This window comes from Salmo salar, chromosome 16, assembly GCF_965601325.2.
Source record: "Salmo salar chromosome 16, fSalSal1, whole genome shotgun sequence".
Taxonomy (NCBI): domain Eukaryota; kingdom Metazoa; phylum Chordata; class Actinopteri; order Salmoniformes; family Salmonidae; genus Salmo; species Salmo salar.
This window is the reverse complement of record NC_138306.1, coordinates 18,860,541-18,875,513: the sequence shown is the minus strand read 5'-3', so window position 1 is coordinate 18,875,513 and position 14,973 is coordinate 18,860,541. Positions and strand designations below refer to the sequence as shown.

The window sequence follows — 14,973 nt, the reverse complement described above, 5'->3', positions numbered from 1 at the left end:
TATATTGAGAGGATATGTGTGTGTGTGTGTGTGCGTACGCACGTCCATGCGTGCCAATGTGGGAGAGTAACACAGATGGTCTAATTGTCAAGGAGAAACATGAGATGTAAAGGGATACAGTCCTTACAGTGAAACAGACCAGTGAGAGATCAATGCCATTCAGTGAGGCATTCTGCATTAAATCACCAAGTGGAGACATCATTCCCCAATCTGCTCAATTCCAAGTCTCTGTTGTTGACACTGTACTACTTATCCACTCTATCCAATGATGGATTAGGCTGCCTGTCTACTGCTCCTTCTGTGGTGATATAGACATCAGTGAGGGAGACAAATGATACAGTTGTCAGCTGTGATGCGGGTGATTCTCAGCTGACTATGTCAGACACAGCAGATGTTCAGAAGTGTGGTGGCTTTTACTGATAAACAGGAACAAAGACATTCTTGGGTTGTGTGTATAAAGAAATGCTCGAGGCAGGAGTGTGGTATCTATGGTATGTTCATTTGCATATGTGGGGCTATACAATGAGGTGAGGTGTGTGTGAACTTCTGTACGCGCTCATGTGTGTACGTGTTATTTCAGAAGTACAAATAGCCAGCCCAGGAGACCTCGGTGGTCATGATGAAACCAGTCAGTTGGTGGGGCAGAAATACCCTCGGTCTGTCTGTCTGACACTTGGTTCGATTGTGAGTAAAAGACAGAAGTGAAAAACGCGCTTGACCTTGTCTGCCCTTTCTACAGACACACGTCTCTGTGTGGGTTTTCACTATGACTCAACACAGGAACTGAACCATCTATTCCATTGAAAGTCACATCCATGATCACCTACTGAAATGACATAGAACTAGACTATATAACCACAACTACAGACAAGAATAAGTAGACTTACCTGGCGGGACAGTAAGAGTGTGACACTGATGTACTTATTGGGCCCTTTTTAAAGCACGAATATACATGGTGCACAAAATCTCTCCCACACACTCAATTATGCATGTTAAAAAACACACACACACACGTCATGGTGTTACCTGGTGGGCCAGGATGTAGATGTTGTGTCCTACGTCTTTAGGTTTGATCTGGTCTCCTATAGCGTTCTCCTCAGCCTCACTTTCCAGCCCCTGGGCATATGCCTCCTTCATCACATCCACCTGGAACACACATTGTCAGTACGGTGTGTGTGTGTGTGTGTGTGTGTGTGTGTGTGTGTAGAGAGCCACTCACCAGCTCCATGGGTCTCATCTTGTAAAGGATCTTCTCGGCATTCTCGCTGTCATGGCGACTCTCCATGATTGCCAGCAGCAGCTTGGAGGCGTTGCTCTAGCACACAAAGAGCACGTCACAATACGATCACATCCTAACCCACTACACAATCATCTACGTTACCGGGAGGAAACAGACTTCAAATCAGTTCTAAAGTAATGAATGAACTGATGGATAGCTGAGATTACACTGAGGAAAGACATTTCTGAAAGAAAGGAAGAAAGAAATTGTGCATTCCTCCCTCACTAACATCTCAGCGGATATCACATTGTAAGGCCATAACTACACAGGACAATTGGGACTATTAACAACAAATGTACTCTCAAATGATTGTCATTGATTGTGATAACTTTGTGCGTCAAGTATGAATGTGTGTATAGGGCTGGATGGTATACCTATACAATATTCATGTAGGTATAATGGGCTACTTCTCTGCTGCTTATCCAGCCATTGACTTCCACTGAACATGAGAAGGGGTCTGATATAGAGGCATGCTAACCTTGAGTTCCAGTACCAGGTCCAGTCGATGCTTCCCTAATGGGTTGACGGGGTTGACTATTAGAGCTATGATGATGTCGATGCCGTTGGACTCGTGCTTGGCTATACAGGACTGGGACAGCAATAGGTTAGTTAGTGAGTGAGTGAGTGAGTGAGTGAGTGAGTGAGTGAGTGAGTGAGTGAGTGAGTGAGTGAGTGGTTAACTTTAAATGAGAACAACCATCATTGATTTAAAGAGATTGTTTAAATGACAAAACCCCAGGTACAATAACTCGACAATAACCTTAGGGATTCTTGAATATCGGGACAATCTTTGTACGTCAGCGGACATTTTGTATTTTGTGGCATCATTTGAGCTAAACAGTTAGATTTCGTGCAATTTTATAAAGGGGAAAGAGTTGTGTTTAGAACGTTCCAAATATTTTACATTTATACATTTCCATGTCGGCTCTTTGACCGGAAATGGACTTGAACGAAGCAAGGTTCTGTCGTGTCTTTGGGGCACCATTAAACTGAAGACATGTTTATCAAATAACTCCCTGTTATTATTATTACGGGTTAACCCTAACCCTAAAGTCATAATTTTCCTAATATAACTTTGCTATATTATAACAATATATATTATATTATAGTATCTGACCGATTATCTTCTGGTTTAAATGGTGTATTCTTTACCTCGTCCAGTCTCATTCCAAACGTCGTAAATTGTTGTTATCTGCACGAACCCAGTCTTCACTAAGTCATCCATACATCAATTGTCTTAAAATCATTTATTCACTAAACTAAGTAATTCACAGAAAGAATATAAACAGTAGTTATCGTCACAAAGAAATGGTAGAGTAATGTGCCCTAGTGGGCTAAACCGGCATGGCGGCTTGTTAAACAATGGGTCATAAAGGGCAGCTGATGAGGCACAACAGAGTTCAATAATATTAACAATTGATATGCTAATCCTTTTCACATGAACGCTCACTCATTCGGAAACAATTGCAATCAATATATATTTATGCTCAGTGTGTCGTCGGGATCCTTGTTGGAGAGGTTTTGTCCTGATGGAGAGTTTTTGTCCGCATTCTCTCTCTCTCTCAGTTAGAATGGATCTTTCAAAGTGACATTCGTTCATGTCGTTATAGAATGGATGTTTCGTCGGTCTTCGCGTTCAAGGATACCAAATTTCTAGCTGCAGACTATTAATTAATATCAAAGACTTGTTATTATTCTGTCGGTATCGATAGTCTAAAAGTTTAACCACGTGGTATGGTTAAACTTCAGTAGAGGAATGTATGGTCAAACCTTGGCTCTCTCTTCTGAGGTAAGCTGGTCTGAAGAAAGACATTCTGGGTGGGGGTTTTATATTGAACATAGAAAAGCCTGTCACATGACGCCTTGTCCTGTCTGTGTCCCTGGGGGCGTGCCGATGACTTAGTTAAGCTTTTGAACAGAAATACAATTCTCTCACATTAACATCAGTACATAGCATCTCAACATATTCCAAATAGCTTTATCCTTATTAGTACATTTGATACAACCATGTATAATAGCTGAGGCTATTATATAAACATTATTATGACAATATTGTCTCTCATGGGTTTCATAAAATTGTACCAAGCGGACCAGTTCGTAGCTGGATTCTTCACAGATCTTTAATACCTTCTCCAGAACATAAATGTCTTTCGGTTCTCCAATTCTGTGAGGTGGAAGAATCCTTTGTTCTCTCCATGAAAACACTCTGTCTCTTTACTGTGGCAGGACATTCCCTTTGGAATTTACGACCGCCTTCACACAGCCTTGTGTCAGAAGTATAGAGGTCGGGGGATGGTGCATAGAAAACCCAGAGGGCAACGTCATGACAGTTCCCAATTTCAAACTCTCCAAATAACTGCAATAATGAATATTAACTGAAAAAGGATCATATGTAGTTTCTTGCAATAGTCCTCTCTGACTTTAAAGTATATTTATCTCAAAACTGTGATTCCAAAAAAAAGGTGCCTTTTGGCAAACTCCTGTCATGTGCCTTTTACTGAGGAGAGGCTTCCATCTGGCCACTCTACCATAAAGGCCTGATTGGTAGAGTGCTGCAGAGATGGCTGTCCTTCTGGAAAGTTCTCCCATCTCCACAGAGGAACTCTGGAGCTCGGTCAAAGTGACCATTGGGTTCTTGGTCACCTCCCTGAACAAGGTCTTTCTCCCCCGATTGCTCAGTTTGGCTGGGCGGCCAGCTCTTGGAAGAGTCTTGGTGGTTCCAAACTTCTTCCATTTAAGAATGATGGAGGCCACTGTGTTCTTGGGGACCTTCAATGCTGCAGAAATGTTTTTGTACGCTTCCCCAGATCTGTGCCGACACAATCATGTCTCGGACCTCTACGGCCAATTCCTTCGACCTCATGGCTAGGTTTTTTTTTTTTAGGACCTTATAAACTCAGCAAAAACAGAAATGTCCCTTTTTCAGGACCCTGTCTTTCAAAGACAATACGTAAAAATCCAAATAACTTCACAAATCTTCATTGTAAAGGGTTTAAACACTGTTTCCCATGATTGTTCAATGAACCATAAACAATTAATGAACATGCACCTGTGGAACGGTCGTTAACCTGTTGGGGATAGGGGGCAGTATTTGCACGGCCGGATAAAAAACACGTACCCAATTTAATCTGGTTACTGCTCCTGCCCAGTAACTACAATATGCATATAATTGTTTGTTTTGGATAGAAAACACCCTAAAGTTTCTAAAACTGTTTGAATGGTGTCTGTGAGTATAACAGAACTCATATGGCAGGCCAAAACCTGAGAAGATTCCAAACAGGAAGCGCCCTCTCTGACCATTTCTTGATCATCTCTATCCAAAACAAAAGATCTCTGCTGTAATGTGACATTTTCTACGGCTCCCATAGGCTCTCAGAAGGCGCCAGAACGTTGAATGATGACTCTCAAGTCTCTGGCTGAAAAACAGTAGCGCATTTGGTAAGTGGTCGATCTGAGAACAATGAGACTGGCGTGCACGAGACGACTCCATGTTTACATTTTCAGTCTTTGAACGAAAACAGGGTTTCCCGGTCTGAATATTATTGCTTTTTTACGAGAAAAATCGCATAAAAATTGATTTTAAACAGCGTTTGACATACTTCGAAGTACGGTAATGGAATATTTTGAATTTTTTTGTCACGAAACGCGCCGGGCGCGTCACCCTTCTTTACCCTTCGGATAGTGTCTTGAACGCACGAACAAAACGCCGCTATTTGGATATAACTATGATTATTTGGAACCAAACCAACATTTGTTATTGAAGTAGAAGTCCTGGGAGTGCATTCTGACGAAGAACAGCAAAGGTAATCCAATTTTTCTTATAGTAAATCTGAGTTTGGCGAGTACCAAACTTGGTGGGTGTCAAAATAGCTAGCCTGTGATGGCCTGGCTATCTACTCAGAATATTGCAAAATGTGCTTTCACCGAAAAGCTATTTTAAAATGGGACATAGCGATTGCATAAAGGAGTTCTGTATCTATAATTCTTAAAATAATTGTTATGTTTTTTTGTGAACGTTTATCATGAGTAATTTAGTAAATTCACCGGAAGTGTTCGGTGGGAATGCTAGTCACATGCTAATGTAAAAAGCTGGTTTTTGATATAAATATGAACTTGATTGAACAAAACATGCATGTATTGTATAACATAATGTCCTAGGAGTGTCATCTGATGAAGATCATCAAAGGTTAGTGCTGCATTTAGCTGTGGTTTTGGTTTTTGTGACATTATATGCTAGCTTGAAAAATGGGTGTCTGATTATTTCTGGCTGGGTACTCTGCTGACATAATCTAATGTTTTGCTTTCGTTGTAAAGCCTTTTTGAAATCAGACAGTGTGGTTAGATTAACGAGAGTCTTGTCTTTAAAATGCTGTAAAATAGTCATATGTTTGAGAAATTGAAGTAATAGCATTTCTAAGGTATTTGAATATCGCGCCACGGGATTCCACTGGCTGTTGAGTAGGTGGGACGCTTGAGGTTAAGACACTAACAGTTTACAGACGGTAGGCAATTAAGATCACAGTTATAAAAACTTAGGACACTAGAGAGGCCTTTCTACAGACTCTGAAAAACACCAAAAGAAAGATGCCCAGGGTCCCTGCTCATCTGTGTGAACGTGCCTTAGGCATGCTGCAAGGATGCATGAGGACTGCAGATGTGGCAAGGGCAATAACTTGCAATGACTGTACTGTGAGACGCATAAGACAGCGCTACAGGGAGACAGGATGGACAGCTGATCATCCTCGCAGTGGCAGACCACGTGTAACAACACCTGCACAGGATCGGTACATCTGAACATTACACCTGCAGGACAGGTACAGGATGGCAACAACAACTGCTCGAGTTACACCAGGAATGCTCAATCCCTCCATCAGTGCTCAGAGTGTCCGCGAGAGGCTGGACTGAGGGCTTGTAGGCCTGTTGTAAGGCAGGTCCTCACCAGACATCACCGGCAACAACGTCGCCTACGGGCACAAACCCACCATCGCTGGACCAGACAGGACATGGCAAAAAGTGCTCTTCGCTGATGTGTAGGACCTTTTGTCTCACCAGCGGTGATGGTTGGATTTGCGTTTATCGTCGAAGGAATGAGCGATACACCAAGGCCTGTACTCTGGAGCGGGATCGATTTGGAGGTGGAGGGTCCGTCATGGTCTGGGGCGGTGTCACAGCATCATCGGACTGAGCTTGTCGTCATTGCAGGCAATCTCAACGCTGTGCGTTACAGGGAAGACATCCTCCTTCCTCATGTGGCACCCTTCCTGCAGGCTCATCCTGACATGACCCTCCAGCATGACAATGCCACCAGCCATACTGCTCGTTCTGTGCGTGATTTCCTGCAAGACAGGAATGTCAGTGTTCTGCCATGGCCGGCGAAGAGCCCGGATCTCAATCCCATTGAGCACGTCTGGGACCTGTTGGATCGGAGGGTGAGGGCTAGGGCCATTTCCCCCAGAAATGTCAGGGAACTTGCAGGTGCCTTTGTTCAGGGACACATTATTCAATTTCTGTTAGTCACGTGTCTGTGGAACTTGTTCAGTTCATGTCTCAGTTGTTGAATGTTGTTATGTTCATACAAATATCTACACGTTAAGTTTGCTGAAAATAAACACAGTTGACAGTGAAAGGACGTTTCTTTTTTTACTGAGTTTATATGTGCCTTTCCAAATCATGTCCAATCAATTGAATTTACGACAGGTGGACTCCAATCAAGTTGTAGAAACATCACAAGGATGACCAATGGAAACAGGATGCACCTGAGCTCAATTTCGTGTGTCATAGTAAAGTATCTGAATACTTAAGGGAAAAAATGCACAAAAAAATCTAAAAACATGTTTTTGTTTTGTCATTATGGTGTATTGTGTGTAGATTGATTTAATACATTTTAGAATAAGGCTATAACATAACAAATGTGGAAAAAGGGAAGGGGTCTGAATACTTCCCGAATGCACTGTATTTACCACATTTGCACAAGGCTACTTTTGTCTTCATGCAATGCAATAATTCAACCAGTAGAAACTGTGCTTATGCATGGTCTAAAGTTTGCGGGAGGATAAGCACATTCCCAAGTCAAGTTCAGTTCAGTTTTTATAAATGCTAATTGTTGCATGAAAACTTGCACATGCATATTTTGGGGGCCCAGGACTGCTGTTCAATGTCTTAACCATTAGACAAAGAGGAAATCCTTGTGGTACATTATATAACTTGGGTTTACAAGTTTCAGGCAGGCACACCACATCACAAGAGTGTCATTCCAAATAACCTCTACACTGGCACAGTTTTTGGTCCCCTACCTGGTTCTCGTGGCAGGGTCCTTGGCAGTACTCTGTGATGGTCTCCAGGGTCTGCCGGACTAAGTCCACGTTGCCCTCGTTGATGTAGAGGCCCAGGAGGCCCAGGCCTCCAGTGGTGCTGCCACACATGATGTCCAGGAACTGCAGCGTCTCACACACCAGGTTGTAGTTGGTCTTGTTGTTCTGGTTCCGCAGGAAGTTCTGGATTCAGGGACGAACCAAGAGGGGAAAAAAGATGGTTCATATTAATAGGACACTTGCATGACATCCTATCGGAGTGTGAGCACATCTGATCTGTGTTTAAAGCAGGGTGTGTCAACATTTCAGAATAAAAGCGTGAGACATACACTGAGTGTAGAAAACATTAAGAACACCTTCCTAATATTGAGTTGCCCTCAGAACAGCATCAATTCATCGGGGAATGGACTCTACATGGTGTCGAAAGCGTTCTACAGGGATGCTGGCCCATGTTGACTCCAATGCTTCCCACTGTTGTCAAGTTGGCTGGATGTCTGGGTGGTGGACCATTCTTGATACACACGGGAAACTGTTGTGTGGAAAAACCCAGCAGCGTTGCAGTTCTTGACATAAACCGGTGCACCTGGCACCTACTACCATACCCCGTTCAAAGGCACTTAAATCTTTTGTCTTGCACATTCACCCTCAAAATGGCACACATAAACAAACCAGGTCTCAATTGTCACGAGGCTTAACAATCCTTCTTTAACCCGTCTCCTCACCTTCATCTACACTGATTGAAGTGGATTAAACAAGTGACATCAATAAGGGATCATTGCTTTCACCTGGATTCACCTGGTTAGTCTATGTCATGGCAAGAGCAGGTGTTCCAAATGTTTTGTATACTCTGTGTATATTGACAATAATACCCTGTTACACCGGATATAACACCCAGATGGTTACATAAACGCTGGATTCCTAAATAGAGGTGGTGCTATGATGGGCTGCTGTTAGATCTCTGTGGAGATTCTGACTCATAATGGAGATGAGGAGAAAAATGATCATGCTCAACTCAGCTCAAAATCTAATCTGTTTCCTCAAATGCAGTGGGCCTACCTGCTAATCCCTGTTGAGATTATTCACTTATGATTCACTCATCGGGTGAGCATGGTAAACACCAGTAAACTCAGCTTGTGGTCAGAGTAACTATGAGCTCTCCATACAGTGCCTATGCTGGTGACAAATCCTCAATAAGGTTTATCCAATTCAATACCTGCAGGTCCCTGTTGTGGTTCTCACAGAGCAGCTGCAGGTAGCGTAGGATAGGCTTCATGATGGTGATGGCCCGGCTCATCTGGGCCTCCTCCTCCCTCTCCTCTGCCCCTCCCCCGGGCCCCTCACCGGCCTGGCCCTCCAGGACCTCCAGGTCCGTGTCCCGCTCCTTCCGGAAGGAGACAAAGGCCTTGGAGGTGGCCGAGGACGCCTCCTTCAACTGGCCACGCATGTTGTCTACCATGTGCAGGGAAGAGTCTTTTGCTAGAGGAGGAGACGGGGTGGGTCACTGAAGGGTATGACAATTCTGGAAACATTCCTAAACATTCACAGGTTTTCCAGAAATGTTGAGGATTTCTGCTGACCAGGGTTAAAGGTTGATTTCCTTTCAAGTCAGACAATTTTGCAGTGGAATTAAAATGAAGGATTTGAAAACCTAGCATCACTTTTTTGATTATGTCATCACTTGAATTGCAATACACTTCCTGACCTGATATGGCTATATTGAAATAAAATTGACCCAAACCCTGGAGCTTACTGTGAGCCAATCGAATGTCATGAGTGTTTGTCAATGCTTCCATCTCAGTCACCCTTTTTTGTAATAATTCTGAAATGACCGTGACCCCCTCTGACAAAGGGTTAACTGTGTAGTTGGGTTTTCTGGTCAAAACAACCCATCTGGGTAGAATGGCCCTTTGATAGACTAGTGGATGTGACCTCTCACATGGCCCCTGACTTGTGACCACAGGCATGGGGGCGAAACAGGAACAACAGAACCGCAATCACTCCAAACTACTGGGTCAATGATACTACAGGGGAGATCACACATATTACATTTACTGTAGTCACACTGCTGATTAAATGGGTAAATGACCCTGCCAAAAGGATAAACTGAGCACTGGGAGTCTGATAATGTCAGCAAAGAGAGAAATGGAGGCGACCTTTGAATGAGTCCCTTACTATTACTATGTAGGTCTGGCTGGAGTTGTAAACCTTTGAAGAACAATGCATATACTACATAGTATTACTCTTACTGTATATTACAGTATTAAATAATATTACATACTACTCAAATTTACACTCAAGGCCTATTATCTGTATGTCTGCGTTGAGAGCCCTTTTCGGATCTCAGTGGCCTAAGCCCCATCATCTCCATGGAGACTTCTAGGGTCATGTTCAGGGCGTGACCATATGACTCAGCAGCTTTGAAACTTGGCTCCCTCTCCACCACTCCACCTCTCATACTCCCACACTCCTCCCTGGTCCCTTGCTATTTAATTCACTCTCAACCTTCCACACCTCTCTGATCCATAAGTCTGTGGAGCACTGGACATTTTATAATATCTGCTGCTTCACAGACAACATGCCTGGACTTGTTCTCCCATGAAACACGGGGAAGGCCAGTAAGAAAGGGAAAGACTGCAGTTGAGGAACTAAATGGACAACAGGTAATAGAGAACAAGTATTGGAATCTAATAAATGTTACTGACCCCAAGTGGGGAAAAATAGTTTTCCACCAACAGCAGATACAGACAAAACATTCCAGACACTGAGGTATACATCACAACATAGACATAAATACAGATGCTTAATGGAACCAAGTATGGGGTATGGAGGAGAGGACCACCATTGGAATCGACTAGTACAGCCAGAGTGTTGTCATGACACCAGAAGTTTTTACTTCGATATAGACACCAGGTTTAGTATCACAATACTAGATGCCATCACGATACTTGATACAAAAATGATACCAAAACAAAAAAATAAAGCCGTATTAGCCAATGTCACCGAATGGTGTTTTATCCAGACAATCTTATGAGATCAATATCATTACATTTTTCAGAGACAGCCATATATACATTAATGAATCAACTATATAATCAATTTGACTTTGTTTTTACCAAACTACATAACGCTAATTTATTTGAATGGTAAATCTCTATTGATAATCTGGGTAAATCAAGATGTTGCCCTGCCCAGGGCGATTCACAATACAAGTGATGCATGCATTGAGTTATTTAGCTGGTTTTGGCTGATTTAATGGGCTATAGATACATTTTATTGTAGCAGTCAAAAATATTTGCATAGAAGAAGCAATCTCTTGTTTTATATAAGTGCGCAATGTCTCTTTAAAACCTAACACATTTGACAGAAGTACCGAAAGTAACAAATTCAACTACCATACCGTTTTTCGTGTTCTAGTATCGAAAAAGTACAAATGTTTTTGTATGCCGTGCAACACTAGGCCAGAACAGAGCAATTTGAAATTACACTCATGGGGACACTCAATATGGCCGCCGTCCCACCCATCATGTAACAACGACTTAAAAGAGAATTGCAAGTTCTAGTCATTCTATTTCTATTGAGACAAAAAAAAAAAAACATACGCGTTTTCCTGAGACGGATGCCACTGTAACTGACGTCGACGTCCTCGTCTCTCTTCCTGCAGGTGCTGACCTCGAACATGTTGACGGACACAGTGGCCCGGATCTCCTGCTGGGCCAGACGCATGCGGTCGTAGAACACCTTGAAGAAGTGCTCCGACTTCTTCTGCTTGTGCAGCTGGTGGTAGAATGAGTTCTGAAAGGGGGGAGAAGTGTAATCGACCCATCAGATATCACAGTAATTCCCAAACCGTGGGGCTTTCAACTTACTCTTGAAAGTTGTACTAGTAGAATGCACAAAGTGCAATTTCAGAAATTAGGTAGTGCATCATCAGTTTGCATACCTTAGAGAGCTTGTCAGAAATGTTCAGATCAACTAGCCCATGTCAACTAACGTTTTTTTAACCCATAGATTTTGGTTCTCTGTATCTGCACATACATGCGTGCGGGCACCTGCGTATCTGTGTGAGCCCACCTCCTCCCCACCCACCTGTATCTGAGTGTTTCCCCCCTGGAGCAGGGCGTTGCCTAGCAGGATGCTCTCCTCGAACATGCAGTCGTTCTTGGTGCTGACGATAAGGTCTATGACCAGCTCTGAGGCTCCCTCACTGTCCAGTAGACACTGGATATCTACCATGCTGCTGCTCAACTTGTCAGAGTCCTGCACCAGAGAGCCACCTGCAAACGGACAGATATTAGACTGATTGGATTGGGGAAAATGGCAGGACATGATTTGGAACAGACCTGGGTTCAAATACTATTTGTTATTTTATTGTTCATTTGTATTGTTCTTGTCCTTTTCTTAAATGCCAATTTAAAATGTGTACATGATACTGCAAAAAAACGTTGAGTAAAGTCAAGTCGATAGAGCTTGTCTGGCTTAATAGACCAATGGAATAGTAGCAAAAGTGTCAACCCCCGGCACACCAGGCAGTCTCAACACTGAGGTGTAAAAAGACTGGAGACTGCTTCCAATATGGATGGCCATTGTTTTCAACGTAATCGATCACATTTGCCATTTGGTGGTCGCTGCCATGTGCTTACAGAGCCGATAACGTCTACATACTAGCACTTAACGCGCACTGGAGCGAGAGCAGCGACAACATCATCCAGAAGCATGGCAGACATTGGATGAACATTAAATGTTAATACTGTCGGCTGTGAGTGATGGCTCATTTTTGTATACATTTTTTTTTACAAAAGTGTCTTAAGGAATTTTTTTATTGGACTTCTCTTTGTGACCGTATTTGGTAACAGTCCTTTTTGGCTCGGCTTCAGCTAAACTACAGTGGAAAGCGTGCTTCCAGACCAGAACCATGAAACTATAGCAAATGCTAAATGTAATTGAAAGAATTCAAATAGTATTTGAACCCAGGTCTGATTTGATTTGTGTATGTCTTATATCCTCTTATAACTATCAAGAATAAATAACAGTGGTTTGAGCCAATACATCATGTTATCTGCTCGCTCCCTCTGAGTAACAGGGATTATTGTTAAAGGGATACTTCGGGATTTTGGCAATGATGCCCTTTATCTACTAAGGAAGTTAGAGGTGGTTTCTTGAGCCAATGCTAATTACTGTTAGCAAAGTATATGGGTATCTACTAGCCTGCTAGCAGATACCCATAGAATACCAGTCATTGTGCTAACATTAGTTAGCAATTGTGCAAGCTCTAGTTAGCAACTTCCTTCAAACTGCATGCAGAGACATAAAAATGGTATCCACGAGTTCATCGGACTATGGGGTAGTAGATAAAAGGGCCTCATTGGCAAAATCCCGAAGTATCCCTTTAAGGTATAGTTGAGGTTATGTTCAGTACCTCCAGCTGAGCTATTCCCGCTCCCAAACTCTGATTTGGAGTGAAGCCTTTTCTTTCCAAAGTAGCGAGTGAGGAGAATCTTCCTTAACACGTTTCCCTATGGGAGGAGAGAAATGAAAAGATGAAATCCAGACCTGACTCTGAACGTGTCTGTTGTACGCCAGACAGAAACACACATACTCTTTCTCTCGCACTATCTGTGTGTAACAGAGAAAAACTAAATTCCCCACACGGCAGGGTTCACTCAGGTAACATTGTTTTTGCTTCCCATCAACACTCGGAGACACCGAAGAAAAACACATTTTCCATGCATTCTTTTTCAATCACGACAAAGGTTGCATCTCAAAATGACACCTGTTTACCAGGGCCCATAAGGAAATAGGGTGCCATTTGGGACACAGTCATACATATTCAGTCTTATCATTTTTATTAATTGAAACCTTTGCAAAAGATATAGAATTATAACACCATATAGACCATATTGAGTGTGTCCATGAGGGTGCAGTCCAATTGGCGTGGTCCGAGGGGCCTTGGCCATTCTCGTAATTCTATTTCTATGGCTTTTACATCCGGTGAGATGAGATGTCACCTGTAGTTGGACTTTTCACGTTACACAACTCTGTGGTACATCCAACACATATCCAGTACACTGTGGCTATATGGTGACAATACTCAGTTGATGGGGTCATATAATAAAGACAACGTCAAGAGGGAGATCATTACATTAGCAACATGGATGGATGGAATTGTTAAAATTACATTCTGAGAAGAAGCGACTCCTTCCACAGAGACCGAGAGAGCAAGAGACCGAGAGAGACCGAGAGAGAGAGACCGAGAGAGAGAGACCGAGAGAGAGACCGAAGAGAGACCGAGAGAGAGCGAGATACCAACGGAGACAGAGAGAGAGCGAGAGCCCGACCGAGAGAGACCGACCGAGAGAGAGAGACCGACAGAGAGAGAGAGACCGACCGAGAGAGAGAGACCAACCGACCGAGAGAGAGAGACACCGACCAAGAGAGAGAGACCGACCAAGAGAGAGAACGAGAGACTGGCCGAGAGAGAGAACGACCGAGAGAGAGAGCGACCGAGAGAGCGACCGAGAGAGAGAGCGACCGAGAGAGAGAGCGAGAGAGCGACCGAGAGAGAGAGAGAGCGACCGAGAGAGAGAGAGAGCGACCGAGAGAGAGAGAGCGACCGAGAGAGAGAGAGCGACCGAGAGAGAGAGAGCGACCGAGAGAGAGAGAGCGACCGAGAGAGAGAGAGCGACCGAGAAAGAGAGAGACCGACCGAGAAAGAGAGAGACCGACCGAGAAAGAGAGAGACCCCGACCGAGAAAGAGAGAGACCCCGACCGAGAAAGAGAGAGACCCCGACCGAGAGAGAGAGACCCCGACCGAGAGAGAGAGACCCCGACCGAGAGAGAGAGACCCCGACCGAGAGAGAGAGACCCTGACCGAGAGAGAGAGACTCTGACCGAGAGAGAGAGACCCCGACCGAGAGAGAGACCGAGAGAGACCGCCCGAGAGAACGACTGAGAGAGACCGCCCGAGAGAACGACCGAGAGCGAGAGCCCGACCGACCGAGACCGACCGACCGAGAGACCGAGAGAACGACCGAGAGCGAGAGCCCGACCGAGAGAGAGACCGACCGAGAGAGAGACCGACCGAGAGAGACCGACCGACCGACCGACCGAGACCGAGAGACCGACCGAGAGAGAGACCGACCGAGAGAGAGACCCCGACCGAGAGAGAGACCGCCCGAGAGAGAGACCGCCCGAGAGAACGACCGAGAGCGAGAGCCCAACCGACCGACCGAGAGAGAGACCGACCGACAGCACGAGAGACCGACCGACCGAGAGACCGACCGAGAGAGAGAGCCGACCCGAGAGCGAGAGAACGACCGAGAGAGAGAGAACGACCGACCGACCGAGAGCGAGAGAGACCGACCGAGAGCGACCGACCGAGAGAG

General features: G+C 44.3%; 1 protein-coding gene across 3 annotated transcripts in view; it reads right to left on the bottom strand.

Moving 5' to 3' along the window:
* Window positions 1-14,973, bottom strand: part of LOC106573309 (inositol 1,4,5-trisphosphate-gated calcium channel ITPR2) — a 178,625-nt gene that overhangs the window by 64,279 nt on the left and 99,373 nt on the right. For all 3 annotated transcript variants that reach the window (XR_006759687.2, XM_045697031.2, XM_045697032.2), the window contains exons 38-45: window positions 13,007-13,103; window positions 11,677-11,864; window positions 11,190-11,382; window positions 8,804-9,066; window positions 7,573-7,773; window positions 1,758-1,868; window positions 1,220-1,315; window positions 1,027-1,146 (exon numbers count right to left, since the gene is read on the bottom strand). Coding sequence is in view for 2 of the 3 variants with exons in the window: in XM_045697031.2 (XP_045552987.1) it covers window positions 1,027-1,146; window positions 1,220-1,315; window positions 1,758-1,868; window positions 7,573-7,773; window positions 8,804-9,066; window positions 11,190-11,382; window positions 11,677-11,864; window positions 13,007-13,103 (1,269 nt within the window). In the remaining variant the exon portion in view is untranslated. The remainder of the gene's footprint in view (window positions 1-1,026; window positions 1,147-1,219; window positions 1,316-1,757; window positions 1,869-7,572; window positions 7,774-8,803; window positions 9,067-11,189; window positions 11,383-11,676; window positions 11,865-13,006; window positions 13,104-14,973) is intronic.